General features: G+C 50.4%; 1 protein-coding gene across 4 annotated transcripts in view; it reads left to right on the top strand.

Annotated features, from left to right (window-relative positions):
* Csmd2 (CUB and Sushi multiple domains 2) overlaps positions 1 to 19402 on the top strand; it is a 560352-nt gene that overhangs the window by 282544 nt on the left and 258406 nt on the right. For 2 of the 4 annotated variants that reach the window (XM_041651747.1, XM_041651746.1), the window contains exons 7-9: positions 6915 to 6992; positions 11865 to 11952; positions 12636 to 12760. In XM_041651747.1, the coding sequence (XP_041507681.1) occupies positions 6915 to 6992; positions 11865 to 11952; positions 12636 to 12760 (291 nt within the window). The remainder of the gene's footprint in view (positions 1 to 6914; positions 6993 to 11864; positions 11953 to 12635; positions 12761 to 19402) is intronic. The other 2 variants (XM_041651748.1, XM_041651749.1) reach the window with 1 other exon arrangement.

Genomic DNA, 19402 nt, shown 5'->3' with positions numbered 1-19402 from the left:
CTTCAAACTAGAGAGCTGTTTGTACCACCAGCTTCCTCCTGCTCACCGCATCCCATGAGTTCCGCTAACCTTTATGACAGCAGGGAAATGTCTTGTATAGTTAGCCAGGACGGAAGGGATAAGCAGGCAGCCTGGCAGTCCTTCTCATTCGGAGGAGACGGATGTCCCTACTAGGATTTCCATCAACCGGTTTGAGCTGGCATGTTGCTCTCGGGAGTCCTGACTCTGCACCTACAGTGAGAAAGCACATATCCAAGTGTGACTTGCATTCTCTGTGTGAATATTTTTAGCCACAGGCTCACATGTATGCTCATGAGAGTTCTTGTTGCAGACATGAATGACCGAATACGCAGAGATGACACCTATATGCTTATGTGCACCGAGGGGTATACATTTGAGTGTGCTGAGAAACACCAAGGCAGCACCAGGCTGCATCTTTTCTTTACTTCATTGATGATCACAGAATCTTTCTTGTTTTTTCCTTCTTTTCATGTGTCTCTGTGTAAAGTATTTACATGCGTGTTCATGTGTGTATGTATGTGTGTGAACACGCACTTGTGGATGTGTGCTTTTGGAGGTCTAAGGTTGTTGCCTGAAGTCTTCCTTCATCATTCACTCCTCTGCATTCTTCATGAAGACAGGCTTTCTCAATCAAACCCAGATTCACTGATATTTCCAGTCTGGCTAGCCAGCTTGCTCTGAGGATCCCGTCTCTGTTTTCTAGGGCTAGAATTTAGGTGAGGCAACATAATACCCCTGGTATTTATATGGGCTCTGGGATCTGAACTTGCTTGGACAGTAAGCAGTCTAACCACTGAGCCATCTCCCCAGCCTCCTAGGTAAGACCCTCCCTCTTTCTAGCAACTAGTGCCTGAAGGCAACCCCAGTTGCACAATATTTACGGGCACGCCCACTAATGGATGAATGTATGGGCCATGTGAATGAACGTACTCCAGAAATTCCCAAGATTCTTACTGACTTTCCCAACTATTCACCGACCCTCCTTTCTGACTGGTCCTGCAGTCGTGCTCTCGGGGGCTCCATAGGGACCCCTGCTCTGTGCTTGGGCACTGCCCCTTGGCTCCCTGGTCCACTTGAATCTTCTGAGTTAGTGCATCAGTGAGTTCACTTTGTGGCTAATTTCCCCTGGTGTGCCATGGTCCGCCTACCTGGGCAGGCTGCTTTGCTATATGCAAAACCTATGTGTGGCTGTGTCCCTGGGATCCTCGAAGCTGAGGCCCCACCCAGCATGTGAAGGTGGCTCTTTGATGCTGATGTCCCTGGTGATATAAATCTTACCTAAATCCACATTTCTGACTTTGTTAGACAAACACCCAAGAGGAACAACTTAAAGGGAAGGTTTGTTTTGGTTCAAAGGCCACTGACTCCATCAGTTGGGGACTGAGGCATGCTGGGAGTGGGTGGTGGAGCAGCAGCCTCAAGTAATCGGGAAGAAGAGAACAGCCACGGGGCCAAGGTCAAGCTGCACCCCTCAAAGGCATGCCTTCAGGGACCCACTTCCTCCAGTGAAACCCACCTCTCGCAGTTCCAACTTCCTAGTCATCCTTTCAGATTTGAAATCTGTCAATGAATAAAATCACGGACCAGGTCAGGGCCCTCCCAGTCTGATCATGTCTGGAGATGCTCACGGGGCACACGCGCCTGCGTGCTGTCCCACCGCCCCAGATGTCTCTCAGTCCATCCTGAGTCCACCCCTGGTTAACCTGACATTAAAAGGTGGCCCCTTAAGCCATCCTTAATCTTTAAATAAAAACAATAACAAGTTCCTGATTCCATCCAAGATAATACAACTGCCGTTTAACCAAGAAAAAGTAGTGGTTCCCACTCCAGAGCTTTAAAGCCTGAACAGCATCTAGGAGAGTTCATTGCCACAATGTAACATGGATGTCCAGCATCCAGTTCTCATTAGAGATCCTGTCTACATGATTATCTTCTGCAGTCCAATCAAAACTTCCCATTGATCTCTGCTCACAACATTCAAGGCTTCTCAGGCAGTTTCTCAAAATTCCTCTAAATTCCCTCCCCAAACTAGTTCCAAAGGCTCCTGACCCCACTGTACCAACCCCCACATCTCCAGAGCCATTTCTGTTTAGATGTTGGTTGCTGTGATAAAATAAATCTCAGGAATAAAAGATTTATTTTTTGCTTACCATTCAAAGGTTTCAGCCTGGGGTCCACTGAGCCCATCACCGAGGGCCTGAGGTGAGGCTGGCCGTCACTGTGGAGATTGATGGAGCAAAGTCACCCACTTCACAGTACTCGGTAAACTCACACACAAACACACACACACACACACACACACACACACACACACAGTAAGGGTTTGGCGCAGGACACAGACCCTAAAGAGATACCCCAATGGCCGACCTCCTCCAGGCAGGACCCACTCTTGTTAAAGTTCTTCGCTCCTTTCCAAGTAAGTTCCATCAGCTAGTACCCCGGGCTTCATGAGCCTTCCAGAGACATTTTATGTATCGATGGTAACACTGACCCATTCTTCAGCTCCTTCACGGTGTGGGCCAGCTACAGGCTCTACCTCCCAGAGGCAGGGCCTGGGCCAACTAAACCTGGCAGGGCGTCTTCATAGATTCTGATGTGTGTCCAGCAACCTTTTGATACCCAAAGGTATTCTGAATGGTGCAAACCTTGAGACCCGGCTCCAAGAGTAAAAAGTAACAAAGTTAATATGTACATTGACTTATTAGACTCCTTCTCATTTAGCGCTCTCAACCTTGGTAGACTTCTTCCTGTAGTCAAAGAAAGAGGAAAGGAAAGGATGAAAGTGTGCTCTGACTTGGTCTGGGGGATGATGTCATTCACTACTGACCCCAGCGCAGCAGCCAGGTCCTGAACCTGAGGGTTAGGCACTTCTTCTGGGGTGGATCCTGTCTTAGGTGGGGTTTCTGTTGCTATGATATAACACCATGGCCAAAAGCAACTTGAAGAGAAGAGGGTTTACTTCAGCTAACAGATACACATCACAGGCTGTCACTGAAGGAAGTTGGGGCAGGGGCTGGAGTAGAAGCCATGGAGGAGTGCCTTTTACTGCTTGCTCCTCTTGGATGGTTCACTCTGCCTTCTCACGCCCCTCAGGACCACCTGCCCAGGAATGACCACATCCACGGTGGGCTGGGCCCTCTCCCAGACAGTCACTAATCAGGAAAACGCCTCATAGACTTTCCCACCGGCCAGTCTGGTAGGAACATTTTCTCAGTCGAGGTTCCTTCTTTACAGATAACCCCAGCTGTGTCAAGTTGACAGAAAACTAGGCAGCACAGACCCCCAAATCAGGAGTCTTCCTAGGGTCCCAAGAGGACAGAGGATTGTGGGGCGGGGGCTTTCCCTTACTGCAATTTTGAGAAGAGAGGAAGAGCATCCCCCAGCCCCAGCAGCCTCTCTCTTCATACCCACAGCTCATACACCCCGTATATAGCTGTAAGGAAACCCCGTGTGGCATGAGCCCCTGGGAATAGTGTCTGTGCTGCTCTGCATGCATCCTCACCCCCTTCCCTCCAATAGATGCTAGACTCAGAAATAAGAATCTGCAATGAATCCCCCAGCCTCACCCCTGCCTCTTGGTCAGGTGTGACGAGCCATCTCTGCCGACTTGATTCGGATGGGCTGCACTGGGCCACAGACCCCACACTCAACCTTGTTGCCCCGGGATCTTGGGGACAGATACTTCAACCTTCCTCATGGCACTCGGACAGCTCCGCTTCTCCCAGGGAGGGTTGAATCTCAGCCACGCCGTATTAGCAGGGTTTGAATAATGCATGTTTCCCTACTAATGCCCTCCTTTTGATAATGTGCCCATGTTAGTGTTCATTGGAAATTTTCCTGCTGGATACACACAGAAAGCTATGTACATTTATAAAGGAAGTTCCAGAGCGCGAAGGGAGGATGGAGCTCCGTGGTAGTGGCTGACTCCCATCATGCATTCCACAGAAACCATCCTTGTCAGGGGAACAAATTCCTCGCCTGTTTTTTCTATTTAGCCAGAAGTGGGGGCACTGGGAGAACCCCCTGCACACCTGACCCTATGGACGTTGGTTTGGGAAGGAGTGTGTTTCCTCCAGTCCTAATTAAATGCCTGAGCCTTCAGCAACTGACCTGAGGATAGACAGGGAGAGGCTGGGCAAGGTGGCGAGTACTCTTGGAATCACGTAAGGGGCCAGTCACAGGAAATCTGGGCCTTCTCTTTGTGTTGTAACTGCAGGCACCTGACCCTCCTTGATTCCCGGTTTTAGTTTCTATCAAGTAAGCGTAACAGCTACCAGGCAAAGAGGTTGGAAGCTTAAGGACGCAGTGACTGATGCCTGGGGCCCCAGGCATCTTTTAGGCACTGAGAATATAGCAGCTAACAAGAGGGCTTGCCTTGGCCATGCTTACACTGCAGTGTGGGATGATGAATGAACCAGGTGCAGGGGCAGTGCACGCCTTTAACCCCAGCACTGGGGAGGCAGAAGGCAGAGCTCTGTGAATTAAAGGCCGGGCTGGTCTACATAATGAGTTCTAGGATAGCTAGGGCTACACAGTGAGAGCCTGCCTCAAACATTAATTAATTAACCAACTAATTAATTAACTAAAGAAACAAAACTAGAAGTGGTGTGGTATGGTAGAACGCTCAGGAGATGAACTCGGGATGGGCAAGAGAGCTGGAGAACTGGAGGGGTCATTTTCATGGGTGCGGAGCAAAGGCTCACTGAGGGAAAGGGTTTCGCCCTACTACTTCCGGAGAAAGGGGGAGCTAGTCACGGATATGTAAGAGGAAGCATTCTAGAAAAACTGGCAACCAAGGTGGTCAGTACTCCTGGCACATTGCAGGAACCCCAGGGAGACCTGTGAAGTTGGCGAGGAGAGGTGAAGGTCAAGGAGAAAGCTAGTGAGGTCGTGAGGAGAGCAGTTTGGTCTTTGTGGGTCATTACGGACTCCGGCTTGTGCTCCACTAAAGAACTCCAAGTGGAAACAAATGTGGCATAGTCTGACTCATGCCAACCCAAGGTTCCAATGACCTTTGCTAAGAGCAGCTACTCAGAGGCGAAAGAGAAAGCTGGAAGGTCATGGCAACCAGAGAGGAGGAAGCAACAGCTTGGGTGACAGGTATGGAGATTGTCGGAAGTGGCTCTAGATATTGGGGAGGATTTCCTGTGTGGGATCATGTGTGGTTTGAGAGCCAGGAGCCAAGGAGGCCAGTAAGGAACATGTAAAGCACCCAGGGCCTGGCACATAGCAAGTGCCTAGGCACAGCTCTTACCACTGCTGGGCATCAGTCAGCAGGGCTGAGTCAGCAGCAGGGGCCAACTGAGACGCAGTGAGTCCGTGATAGCTAGGAGAATGCCCTGGAGGACTGGAGAAGCCAGACCAAGGGGCACTGATGAGGACAAGGATGGGCCTTTGTCACCAGGAGCTCTGTCTTTTGCATGTCATTCAGCAAAGAGCAGAGGACCTGTCGAATAGACAGAACCAAGACTATTATTTAACCCATCAGGCAGCCACCCAAGTTCCACCCCTCAGTGACCTCCGGGACTCAGCTTCCCCTGACCCCAAGTCAGCTAGTGCGGGCTGGGTCTGACTGAACCTGTTGGCTCAACCCTCCAGCCACATCTTCCCATGATGATAAAGATGCAACAGAGAAGTCTAGTCCAGCAGGTACTTTTCAAGACTTTGGATTCAAGGCCTCCAAATTTCCAGTAGCCAAACCTAAGGTCAAGGGATAGAAGAGAAATATACCTCACTTCTGCCATGGCTACAAAAATCATACCACAGGGCAAAGCTATATATAGCTGAGTGGTAGAGTGCTTGCCTGCTAGGCATGAGTGCTGGGTTTAATTCCCAGTACCACAAACTATCCATATCACAAATGATACGATATGGGGAACAGTGACAATCTGAGCTTGACCTAGTTTGCCACTCCCTGTCTGGGCTGGCTCAGAAACTGGCTGGGGAAGAATCTACAGAGTAGCAAACGCGCAGGCGGTGCATTATGCATTCATCAGCTTTCCATTGCTATAGCAAATACCCGAGGCGAATCAAATTAAAAAGAAGAAAGTGTTGTTTGGGCGCATGATTTCAAGAGGCTTCTGTGATCTATGAGTTGGGCTTATGGCAGTGTAGTCCATGCTGGAGAGAGCATCTAGTGAAGGAGCCACTCACCATGGCAGCAGGGAATCAAACAGAGAAACAGGACGAGTCTGGAGACCAAAGAATCCTTTTGAGGACACATGCTTCATGACCTGACTTCCTTCCCATAAGTCCCACTTGCAGATGCTTCTAGCACCTATTGATAGTATCCCAGACTGACAATTGAACCCTTAGTACATAGTTTGGGGAGGAGCACTCCAGGTCCAAACCTAGCTGGCTGCAGATGCCCACAAGAGGCTCCCGAAGGAGAAGACTGAAGGTAGTTCATACCCAGGAACCTCAATAGTAGCAGAACTTCACCAGGAGAGAGCCTCAGCAGGTCCAGAACCCTTCAGATATCACAGAGGTGGCAGGTCCTCTCTCCAGTCTCCCTCAGAGGCCGGTTCCTTCATGGCAGAACCTGCCACTCCTTGCTATTTGACTGTACAGGAAGTCTCTCCCCGTGGATGTTTATTCTAAGCCAAGAGACAGGATGAATCTGACTTGCAGGTGTGTCCAACCTGTGGCTCATGTGGACCACATGAAGCCCAACACAGCCATGAATACAGCCCGATAGGAAATCATAAGCTCACTTAGAAGGAGATTGTTGTTGTCGGCAATGTCCTTGTTGCTGCTGGATTCCATGGTTTTCAGGAGGTGGATGACAATGTTATGCCACATTGTCAAAAGAGTGGGCACCCCTCATTCTACAAGAACCCTGTCCAGGTTGCAGGCTCCCTCTTTAACCCTCTTTCCTTCTCTGTCCTCTCTAGTCAAGAAGCAAATCGAACTGAAGTCCCGAGGCGTGAAGCTGATGCCCAGCAAAGACAACAACCAGAAGACGTCTGTGTGTAAGTGTCGGCTGGCCTTGCCCCCCATGCCAGGGCCTCGGGCCTCATGCTCGGATCTGAACCTCTGGTGCTGTGACCAGCTGTGACGGCAGGGAAGCCAGCCTCTGCTAGATGACTTCCTTGGTCCTTCCCTCCCTCCATCTGCGCATGGCCTCGCTGAGCCTGCAGCCAGGGAGCAGCCCCAGGCTGCCCTTTGCCTTCTCTTTCCATTGCTTCCCTCCAATTCCCTCCTCACCTCCCATTCGATCTGCAGTCCAGGGAGTCATTACTGTGCATTTCTCTCTTTATTTTTCCTTTTAAATCACTTCCACCTGCTAAGACAGTTCTCTTTCTGGCGTCTCTTCAGGCTGGGATCTAGAGGGGTGGGGGTCGACTCCCAAGGTCAGAGGTTGAAGAGGAAGAAGGGGCAAGTCTAATAAGCCCCGCTATGAGTGTTGGACGTGTCTGGGAAGAGCAAAGTGGGGAATTGGGTCCTGGCTCTATGGGTGGTGGGGAAATCATGGCGGCACCCTGCTTGGGCAAATTGCGTCTTTGAGAACTTGTTCCTGGTACCCTGGTTTGGAAGATGAAGAGGTCTGGTGCTGGGGGATGGTCTAGAGCATCATGTCCAGAGAGACACCTGATTGGCCTGTGATGAAGGGATTTAGGTTGTGAGCCTTGGGGTGGGGTGCAGACACTCTGTCTTAGGCTACTCTTGTCCCTGAGGGGACTATGGCTGTTTCCTTCCTGTCACTCCTTTCAGCTGTCCTTGTCCTCTTCCCCCCTCGCCATCCCTGCCCTCTGCTTCCCTCTTCTCTGTTTCTTCTCCTGCCCCATCCTGACTCACTTTCCTGCACTCATTTTTCTTTAATTACCAGACATATACTTGGTAAGGAGAGATGGTAGAAAACCACCAGGTTCCCAAGGTCTCTGCAGGTATCTGTGGCCACAAGAAGTGGAAGGCAGAGGCAGTTGGGAACCTGACTAGAATGAATCAGAGTGCGGGGGCTCATCCCAGTCTCAAGTTCCCTCCAGTCAGAGGTATTGGTGGCTGTTGGGTTAATCTGTAGGTCTTTGCTCCAGGATGCTGGATGACAGAAGGAAGCTAGGAGACCCTGTTTTCGTGCTCGACTAAGGACATCAGGATCAGAGATGGGACCAGCCCAGGACCATACAGAGTAGCCATGGAGACCGTATGAGCCAAGGCCACTGTGGCTTCGTTGTACACATTGCCACAGAGCCAGAAACAAGCTCATAGAAATGCTTAAAATTGGGGGAACCAAATATTTATCCCATGCTACCCGAGGAACTACTTTCTCAGTTTTAACATCTGTAAAATGGCGATGCAGAACCCTAGCCTGCCTTCCTCCCACAGATTGGGGGAAGGCAGGCTAGGGTTCTGCATCGCATTTTACAGGTGCTAAATGCTTAGGATGCTATTGGATCTAAGATGGGCCTGCTCTACTGTAGAAGGCCCACAAAGTAGCTGAGAAAAAAATACATGTGATGTTAGAGATGCATTTATCTTAGAGGGAGTTCATGGTTTTTATCACCTATACCTTTCCTAGCTGTCCTCAGCAGCCCCAGAAAATTGAAGAAACAAGTCTAATATTTCTTATGACGAACTTTTAATCTCCATTGTAAAACTTCCTCAAACAGGGGTGAACTTGGCTCAAATTGCCCCACGGTAGCTGCTGATATCTGCATGGACTTTATATTCTGCCCAGACCCCCCACACACACACACCCACGGACAGATGTCTTGAACTAAGGGAAGGGGCAGGCCCTACTGATTTCCTCCTCTGGCCCTGGCTCCTGGCAGTGCCTCTGTTGGCATCTCCCTTCATTTTGGGTAGAAAGTGCTGCCATAGATTTCCCTTATTGTGGGGCCCTCGAGGGTGGGGTCTGGATTACCCCGAGTTCTTGACCCCCAGTAGCCAACAGCAAGTCAGATGCAAGTATCTGGGTTTAGACTGGCAGTGGAGGTAGGAAGTGCTGAAGACAGGGGAATGCCCTTTGCTTCTGCAATCCACGTAGTCATCTGATCCTGGGATGTCAGTTTGCTTGTTTCCTGGAGAGCCTGGTATGTCTTCGGAGGATGTCAGTATCTCGAGAAAGGGTGCTGGCTGGACGTGAGTTGCCTCAGTGGGTTCTAACTTCCTGGATGGTGCCTAAACTTCAGGGGCTGGCTGACTTCAGGAAGGCAGGGCTTTGTCATCCTTGGCTCTGGTTCAGCCTCACCTACTTCCTTGATAGTGGTCAGAACCGAATGAGAGGGCAGAAGTGGTGGGAACTGCTGGAAGTTCTCAAGGTGCTGCTGAGGGGTGGGTGTTTCCATTGGCAAGGGACCCTGGGTTGGCAAGCTGAATGAGCAGGACCTGAGCTTAGAATCTGCTGCAGGGATGGTCCACAGGATGAATGACAAAGCCATCGGGGGCAGCTCTTGGGATGAGGGACCATCTTCCCCTCCTTGCCACCACCTTTAGTTCCCACACTCCTGCTGACCTGGGGACCCCAATTACTGCCTCCTTTCTTATCCGGGCCAAACACCATGACTCCCTGAAAACTCCTCTGCTTCAGAGACTTCAGTCTTGTCCCAGCCTGCAGGTTTCGGGGTTGGTGGGGATAGTTCTATTAAGATGTGAGTGTAAAGCCCTTGGAAGTACAGGCTTGATAAGGAAAGGAACAGGGTAAAACCAATGCCCAGAGAGACGCCTCAACTCGGGAGTGTGGAGCCACCTAAGAGTCTTGCTGCTATTGCCACACAACAGAGAATTCAGCCGGTGTCTGGCCTGAGAGGGGAACCTGTGTCAGTGTTGGGGTTCCCTTGTCAGCAGCCCCCTGTGCTACTTGTGAGCAGGGGCCATTCCAGGCCTCCACTTGCAGCAGTGAACCAAAGCCTCAGCCGTGCCCCACCTTCCGCCACCTTCCATCAGCTCCCAGGGTCCCCACAGCCCCAGGTTCATGAGGCTCCCACTCCCCCTCTTCCTGCCTTATCATCGCTCTACATTGTCTGGTGACCCCCTTTTCTGCATCCTTTCCCTGCGCCACACACCTTACCAGACTCTCGTCACCTTGACTCGAACGAGCAGAGAGAGACCTTCCTTTCATTAAGGAAGACCTTTCTGCCGCCCAGGACTCTGCATTTGTTTTGTTTTAGATCTTGGGTTTGTTTTTTTGTTTTGTTTTGTTTTGTTTTGTTTTGTTTGTTTGGTTGGTTGATTGGTTGGTTGGTTTTTTTTTTTTTTTCTCATCATGTGACCCTGGCTGACCTGGAACTTGCTGTGTTGAACAACCCGGCCTTGAACTCAGGGAGAACTCTGCTGTTCAAGTGCTGGGATTAAAGTGCTACACACCCAGCTACACAGGCTCTCCAGCAGCCCCTACTCCTGTTTATTCAGGATAAGACTCACAGCCCCTCAAAAGCCTTGCCTCTCACCTTGACACTCTTCCCCCTCCCTAAACTCCAGCTGCACCTGACACCCCCCAATTTCTCTGCCTCACCTTAGTCTTCTCTGCCTGTCTTCTGCCCTTTTCACTGTACCCAGGTGTCTAAATCTCACTGCTTTAGAAGATCCATGTTCAATGTCACCTCCTCTGGGAAAACTTTGACACTTCTCCCAGTAGTGTATGACTAACTGGTCCCCCATCTAAGCATCCCTTCATCACCTTCTACTTTTGATCCTGAAGTTTCTTCAGTGTTTCATGGCTTCCCTCAACGGGAAACTCCTTGAAGATAGTGGTCATTCCAGACCACCCTTGGCATCTCCCCTTGTAGCCAAAGAAAGTCTTGTGCAAAAAAGGGCTCAATGAGCATGTGCCCTCCATGGGAATGAGTGAGTAGGGTCTAAGGGAGGGGTGGAGTACCTCTCTCACATTACAGGGTGCTGAGTGGAAGAAGGGAATATGAGCAAGCCCAGAGACTGTTGCTGTAGACACCCCGTAACCCCTCAGTTGCCATTGGAGTCATGGGATTGGTGGGTCCTTGAATGAAGCTTCTCTGGCCAAGCTGTCCGCCTGGCTTTCATTGTCAGTCATCCTCCACTCTGGGAATCCAGAGGTATGAGTTTAGTTCAGCCTGACCTATGTGAACCATCAAGAGTAATGAGCAGGCAGGGACGCAGGAGGTGCCCGCTGTGTGTGCTGGATTTGTATCGTCCGTCCGAGACCAAGCTCTGCGCTAGCTCAGGCAGGCATGCATATGGTTTTTGTAAAAAGGTGTGAGACCGTCATAGAAATAGCCCAGATAACATCTGGTTGGTGCACTTGGCCGGTAGTACTGGGAGGGATGGGAGAGAGTATTCTGGTACTTGCTTACTGTGTGGTTTGTTTGGGGGGAGGGGGGGTCTGATGGGAAGCTGGCTCGCAGAAAAAATGTCCGCATCTGAGTTTAAGTCCCTGCTTTGAACTTGAGGCTGCAACTCTCTCTCATTCTTTACCGTTTCTGACCATGCATTCACCTTTTATTTAACTTTCTTTGAGTCATCTCTCCATCTGGGGCTGAGGGGGGAGGGGCGGAGTCATCTCATCTAGAGTCTCCATCCCTGGACCTGAAGTGCAGGATGGGGAGGTCACCAGAGCCTTTGGAGAAGCCACTTCTGGCCACTGGTGTGGGATGAGGGAACAGGATGGCTGTTGGGGAGGAGGGCTGTCTCAGAGCCCACAGGATCCCAAAGAATTTCGCTTGGATTTTTCTTGCAAAGGATTTTTTATCAAAAGCAGTCTCCCACTTTACAGTCAGGAAAACCCTGTCCGGTAGAGAGTCCCGACATCCTCCACAGCTCTGGGGGAGCAGGGCCTCATCCTGTCTCCTCCTCCCACCCCAAGACACTGCTCAGCCCAGAGCCTTTCTGAGACTGTCTGTCTATGTGTGTGCTGTTTTTTTGCCTTGTAGTAACTCAGGTTGGTGTGTCCCAAGGACATAATATGTGTCCAGACCCTGGAATACCTGAAAAGGGCAAAAGACTAGGCTCAGACTTCAGGTAAGACCTACTGGGGGACTTTCTGGCTGCACATGGGGTGGAGTGGCCTGGTTATGGGGAGGACAAGGCCTGCCCCTTCTGGAGATGGGGTGGGATGGCTGGAGGAGTGACACCGCTTGGGGGAAGGCTGTGGTCCCTCCTAGTCTGACGTTTGGGAGGATGTCCCTGCCTTGTGAGCTGTGAAGGAGCATCACTAAAATATGCCCATGTTAATTGTCACAAAATGAATGCAGCCAGAATTTAAAGGGTCACTCTTTGATGTGTTGCATAATGGTGACAGGCCTACAGTCATCTGGGGGTACCTCAAAGCCCCTCGGACGGTGAATTTTTTGCAGAGGTTTGAACTAGCAAGGCATCTTCCCATAGTCCTCCTTCTCCACCGTGATTTATGAGTCCCATCCATCCACCCTTAGCCCTCACTGATGCCTCTCTCACAGCAGCTCTCTCTGCTCACAGAGTCCCCTTTAACTCAAACCTAAAACCATTGAATGCTCCCAAACAACTAAGATGAAGGGAGCTGTATCCTCCAACAGATTTTAAGTGCTGAACAGAAGAGCCCAGATGAAAGGCCAGAAGGAGAAAGAACTTCCCCCTGGGAGATCTGTTTCGGGAGTCAGGGCGTACTCCTCAGGGCAGGGCTGGGCAGGCCCAGGGAATGAACTCACACACACCTTGTCTCCCAGGTTAGGATCCAGCGTCCAGTTCACCTGCAACGAAGGCTATGACCTGCAAGGGTCCAAGCGGATCACCTGCATGAAAGTGAGCGACATGTTTGCAGCCTGGAGTGACCACAGGCCAGTCTGCCGAGGTGAGGGCACTTGCAGAAGGGAGGCCATGCAGACAGCCAGGGCCTGGAGCCCGAGGCCTTCCCCCCAGGCTGCCTCTTCTTGCTCTCTGCTGCTCCTTAGCACTCAGGTCCTACATCTTTGACTAATTACCGTGTTTATTGTCATCTTCTCTGTGCCGAGGCCTTTGCTAAGAGCAGGCATAGAGAGGTGGGGAGACAGACATAGCCCGTGCCCTGCGTGGACTTCACAGTCTGATGGGAGAGGGCCATGGAAAGCGGGCTGCTGGCTCGGTGCACACAGAGATCAGAACCACACAGAAGCAGGAAAGCAAGCCACCCCTTCTACTCCTGTGTTAGATCCATCTGTTATAACAGAGACATATCCCAGCCTTCTGCCCCCGGCGTCCTTGTTGTTTTCCCACACTCAGCAGTAAACAGACCTGTGGCTTCTGAAGCAATGCTTTTAGCTATGCAGAGATATATACAAAGCATGGCATCCAAAGGCGGCTCTGTGGGCTTCTCTGACAGTGTACCTGTCCTCAAGAGCCCTACTGCCCACCTTCTCATAAGCCGATGAAGACTGCCTGCCAGTGGCCATAAGTGATATTAAAGCCCTGGAAGTGGGTGAAAGGCCGTCAGCAGGGCAGGACGGCACTCAGCTGTTAGACAGCCCCAGAGAGCAGAGGACCCCTCTCGGAGAGAAGGTCTATCTAAAGGGCCCATTAAAATGGTTCTAGTATGGATCCTTCTGACCAGAGGTGATACTTCGCTTTTTAAGCACCTTTGCATCAAGATAAAATTCGTGCAGAGTGAGAGGGGGCTGTGGAAGACAACCAGACCATTATCATACAGAAGAACGCACAAAGTCAGAGCTAAAACCCGGTCTATCTTAAAAATGTGTTGATGAGGAATCTCAGGGAGCCATGAAAATGTCTTCAAGCAGGCCTTGCTTGCATTCACGCCCATTTGTTCAACTCTAAGGTGTCCCCGATCTGCGGTGTATGATGGTCCTTTGCTCCTCTCTGCCCGGTTATTCCAAAGAACCTCCATGGCTACTACTGCCTTTTATTTTTTTTTATTTACAATTAAAAACACAAAGAAAAGAATCCCCAGTATAACTGACCGTTTGGACAGATTCCCTACTTCCTCTGGGCTAACCTTCTTCCCTCCAAATGCATTCAATAGTACCTGCCCACGCTCGGCCGCAGGGTTCAGGGTGCTGACCGGGTGATGCTGAGGCGACATAAACGCTTTGTGGCTTGGTAGGTGTTAGGAGGAAGGTGGACAGCCTGTAGAGGGCAGGGACCCCTGTTTTGGTCACCACTCAGGACATGGCCTCGTCCACAGTAGGTGCGTTATAACAAGTGTTGACTGAGTCAGTGGAATGGATGGATAACTGAATGGCCCGTGAGTCTACGTGCAGAACTCTAAGACGATGGCTGCATAGAAAGGTGCCCAGGAGACCCTGGGCCACTCTGTCCCTTCAGAACTTCTTTTAGAAGCCCGGGCAGCAAGGTCCTCTGACAGTGGTGGGCTCTTTTCCCTTGGAGGAAGTTTGTTCTTAGTCATGACACTTAACTCACAAAAGCCCAGGATGAGGAAGGGCTAGCATTCTCGAAGGATTTTCATCAAGCGATATGCTCGCTTCTTTTCTCCAGATGTGTTCTGGGCCCCATCGAAGCCATCCCTAGTGATTCTGACACTGCACTTAACTCTCTGCCCATTTCCACTATGCACTGGGCTCCTTTCCCCTGTGTTATCCCATTGCACGCCTTACCAGTGTGAAAGTGGGTGGTGAGGGTGGCCGCTCAAATCCAACCTTTGCTGCAACTCTGTAGCTGTGTGCCCTTAGGCCCTTTCCCTCGCTGAATCCCTTTTCCTTCCCTGCTAAATTGAAGACACACTACCCTGTTTCCCCCACAACATCACCAAGTGAAGCAGTGAACTTCATTAGTGCTCATTTAGAACCGGCTGGGCCCGCCTGCGGGGCTCATGCACACACCTGTGTAGCTTACCGTGCTTGCTGGCCCACACCTCGTCCTCTGGTGGCTGTGGGTTCTCTCAGAAGCCACTCGCTTTTCCTCTGTGGTCCCACAGCTCGCTAGCCCTGGCTGAGGCCCTTCATTAGCCTTCACCACAGTACCCTCGTTATGGAAGGAGAAAACCACTCCTTCACTGCTTGGGGACTGTGAAATGGAAGCCAGGCACTTTACTGACATGGGAGGTGGGGGAGAGTTCTCAGCACAGCCTGACCCTCCTGCCTTCTCCTGCCCTCCTCCTCATTGTTCCTCTTGCACAGGCTGTGGAGAGGGAAGGCCAGGGCTTAGACTCGGGCAATCTTTCCCTAGCTTTCCCAAAAGTCCATCTTAGATGCAGTGGTCTCCTCCGGCAGCCTTTAAGCCTTCCCCCCTGATCTTTTGTTTTAAACTAATTGGAATTTCTACTATAATTGTTATTTCTTTTTTGGGGGGGGGTGGTGTGGGGTGGAGGGGGGACAGCTTGGATGAGTGAACCTTGCTGTTACTATTGAAAAGGGACAAAAGCCCTTCAATTACACGAAGCTCCACGTTGAAACAGGTTGCCAAAAGACGGCAACCTAAAGCACTCTGGCCACCACACTTGGGGTGTTGTGTTCCCGCCAGTGCGTGTAAAATGTGCCGTGGCTTTAATCATTCACATCTCCGCACAATTAGTTATACTAAAACGCACAGACAAGCGAAGAATAGGTTCCCTGTAAACGTGCGAGGGCCACCAGAATGAACCGGATTTATGATTGATGTGACTAAGGGCGATGGCACCGTGCCCTCATTTTGGAAGTTTTGAAATCGATGGTGTGCTCCAGCTTCTCCTTTCCCTCCCTCAGGAGTTAGCCTCTGCCTTGACTCCTAGAAAACCTTCATTGGTTTTACTTTTGATACAAGGCCTCATGTAGCCCGGGCTGGCCTCTACCTCACTCAGTGTCCAAAGATGACCCTGATCCTTTGAACACCCCTGCCTCCACCCTCCAAGTGCGGGGATTGCAGACACATAGCCCAATACCTAGTGTCCTATAAAAGCCTGGTCATGCAGAGCAGGCTAAGAGAAAGGGAGAACACAGGTTGTGTTACGTCGATGTCACCAAACACATGACAGGGAGTGAACAAGAAGTGTGGCTCTGTGTATGTGGGCATGTGTGTGTGTCTGTCTCTGTGTATGTGTGTCTGTCTGTCTGTGCATATGCATTTAGAATACAATAATTTGGGGTGGCTGGAATACCATACTTGGACTCAAAGTTCAAGTCCCACCTTTGTTATTAACACACCAATGGCAGAGAAGACATTGTTGAAATGGATCTTTATCTTTTCCTTCGACTGTAAACTGGAAGGGGAACCTGGGAACTGTGCACAAAGCAGGCTGGACTAAATGGCATGATCATTACAATGTCTGTCTTCCTCCTTAGTGGCCATCACAAGAGCAGATTCCTGAGCCAACCCCTTAAACACTGGTGTCCACCTTATATTCCCTCTCCTGTCCCTTCCCTCCTTCCTGTCCCCTCCTTCCCCTCCTCTCCTGTCCCTTTCCTCCTTCCTGTCCCCTCTTTCCCCTCCTCTCCTATCCCTTCTCTACTTCCTGTCCCCTCTTTCCCCTCCTCTCCTGTCCCTTCCCTCCTTCCTCTCCTGTCCCTTCCCTTCTTTCCTCTCTCCTCTTTCCTTATCTGGCAGAGATGTCTTAGTGAATCATTAGAACCCAGGCCGCATTGTCCCATCCCTAAGAATGTCCCCAAGTCCCTTACCTGTTTGTGCTAATGACAAAGCTCCCATTTATTAAGCCATTTATACTTGTCTAAAGCATGGCACTAGGCATTTTTCATCCTTTCCTTATGAGGCAAGTGGCAATAACCATATTTCATGTTGAGCTGAAGCTTCTAGTAGTTGGCCAACTTGCCCAAGGGCACGAAGCCAATCAGTTGAGCTGTTTCAACCCCTTGCTCCAAAGGCTCTGGGCTGCTTGCACTTGAGAAGTGCACCTGGACCTCCTTCAGAGCTGGAATGTGGGGGAACAGTGTGGAGCAGCTCCCCCACCCCGCTAATGGCTTTGTTTTGACTGAATTTCAAGTATATAGAAAAATTGCCATTAGCATACTGAGAACCCCCACGTGGGATTCATGCAACTGCTTTGGAAGAGTAAATGGAGAAGGAGGAAAATGTGGTCAGAGGAGTAGGAGGGAAACCAAGGCATGTGTGTTGTTGCTCAAGCAGAGATGGGCCATTGAGTCAGAAAGGTCAAGGGTTAGCTACCAGTGGGATTAAATGACTTGGCACAACTTTGGACCTATTCTGCAGAGAATTGGGGATGGATTCAAAGGAGGACCAGAGATAGGAGGCTGACTTGTTTGGATGGCAAACCTTGAATCTGTGGTGTGACCACTGTTGTCGCAGTGGCCACCAGGCCCTGAAGTTAAGAAGTAAAAAGAGTAGATAGGATATTTGAGCCAAGGTAGGCTTTTGACCAGGTAAATATGAGGAGCTGGAGATGCTGGTGAGTGGTCTTGAGACCCAGTCTGGGTAGGGAAAAGGGAGTCAGTAGGGTCCAGTAGATGGGAAGAAGTTTAGGGTCAGTAGACTGGAAGGGCCTAGGATGTAGGGCACCAGGGACGTCGTGAACAGGGTGATCCTGCCGGAAGTATCAGTGAGAGAAGAGTGGCTGTGGCGGCCGGAGTCCCTGGTTCTAAGGACTCCAGGGTTCGGTGTGTGGCCCCTGATGTGGCTGTTCCTTGGATGGAGGGGACAGTGGTCCAGATCCTATATAAGGAACCAGCACTTCAAAGGGGCCACCTCTCTGAGAGAGTAGGATAAACATCAGGCAGGTTGCACCTTGTGGAGTCAAGAGGAAGAGGTGTCTGCTAAATGGCTTCCTGTTTTCTCCAAATACAGGAAGGCAGCAAACTCATCAGCCAGGAGAACAGAGTGGGGTTAAGGGAAGGAGAAAGGGTCCGAGGGGCATATGGAAGGCATGAGAGGACCTCTGAGTAGCAAGAGCAGGGCGGTTGGCAACTTCCCCGGAAGCGTTTGAGGTTGGTAATGAGGTTACGAAGACATCACCTTTCCCTCTCCTGTGATTTTCTTTTCTTTTTCTTTTTCCTGTCAAAGCTCAGTTTTGTGGAGAATACTGGGGAGACAATCCACAATTGATGTCTCCCAGGCAACTGACTAGAGGAGAGAGAAGAGAGACTTGGCATTTGCAGAAACATGACCATAATGGTAGACCATGAGGTCTAAGCTGGTTTAGGATGGTAGGATGGAAGGGAAACCAGGAAAATGGAAGAGACCCCGGTAGTTGCCATGGTCCGATATAAGCTCCCGGAATTGGCAGACATTCACAGGAAGAACTGGCAGCAGAAGGAACAGGCATTCACTGCAGAAGACATCAGAAGCAGGGCTCAGAGAGGAGAAGAAAGACTTCTGTTAGGCAGGAGGCTTCGGAAGATGTTGCACTACAATGGGGATTTGTTGACCTTTGAATGGGTAGTGAGAGGCCAGGTGTAATAGCGCATGTCTGCGTGTCGAACACTGGGAAAGTTAAGGCAAGAGACCGAAGTTCCAGGTCAGCCTAGGCTACCATAACAAGACCTTGTCAAAAAAAAATAATAACTAACTTGTGTGAGCTAGGAATTGTGTTCAGGGATGGAGGGAGGTCAGTCGTAGGAGTAGCAAGAGCAGGCAGCCTGAATCGAGGTAGCAATCAGATTTCAGGAGAAGCTAGAGATGGGGCATTTGCACTGCACACCTCTTGGTCTTGAATTGGTTCCCTGCTTTGCAGTCATACTCTTTTAAGTCTAGAATTGTCTGTGGGTCCAGGTGGTTCTGTTTCCAGCCACATAGCACAGTGATGTCCCAAGGAAAGAGTGGGAACCCCAGAAGATGGGCAGGAGTCTTTGGAGAAGAGGCTAGACAGGGAAATTGCAAATAGGAAAATGGGAAGATACATTCATTCATTGATCCAGACACTGAGAAGCTGCCATTTGGCCAGCCCATCTGGGTCACAGCAAGGAGCTCTCCATCTGCTGGTGGGATCCCTGGAGCTGGCTGCTCAGAGGGAAGGTGTCTGTCTGTCTGGCGCATCCCTTGCCTGACCTTGCCTAGACAGCAGACAGAAAAGGCAGCTGAGATTCCATCCTTAACCAGTCTTAAGGTACTCAGTGCTATCTGGAGACTGTAATATTTTAATTAAACCCCTCCAAGTCCTTAAAGTGTAAATGCCTTTTGACCTATTCTCTCTAATTACCTTTGGCATATTTTAACACACTGCAAATACCATCTAATTCTTAGAAACAGGCACAGGATAAATCGAGTCTTTTGGCAGCAAAATCAGACTTCCCGAAAGAGGTGGGAGATGCTGCCAGGGAAGTTGTGTGAGGATGTGAGGATGCTCTGCAGGGCTAGAGCACTGAATCCTCAGGTCCTCTTTGTAAAGGTGGGGATCATATCAGACAGAAAAGCCTATGTAGAGAAGCTCCCTAGGCTCCCTGGAAGGTGGCTCAGTCAGTACGGTGTTTGTCACACAAACGTGAGGACCTGAGTTCAATACCCCAGAACCAATATGAAAAAGAAAAAAAGAAAGCCGTGCGTAGCAGCATGTACCTGTAATCCCAGCACTAAAGAGGCAGAGCAAGTGGGGAGCTGG

Source organism: Microtus oregoni, unplaced genomic scaffold (assembly GCF_018167655.1).
Source record: "Microtus oregoni isolate MIOR12 unplaced genomic scaffold, Mior012 000005F_ref0000423, whole genome shotgun sequence".
NCBI lineage: Eukaryota > Metazoa > Chordata > Mammalia > Rodentia > Cricetidae > Microtus > Microtus oregoni.
The sequence above is the reverse complement of the archived record's forward strand: the minus strand, read 5'-3'. Positions and strand labels throughout refer to the sequence as shown.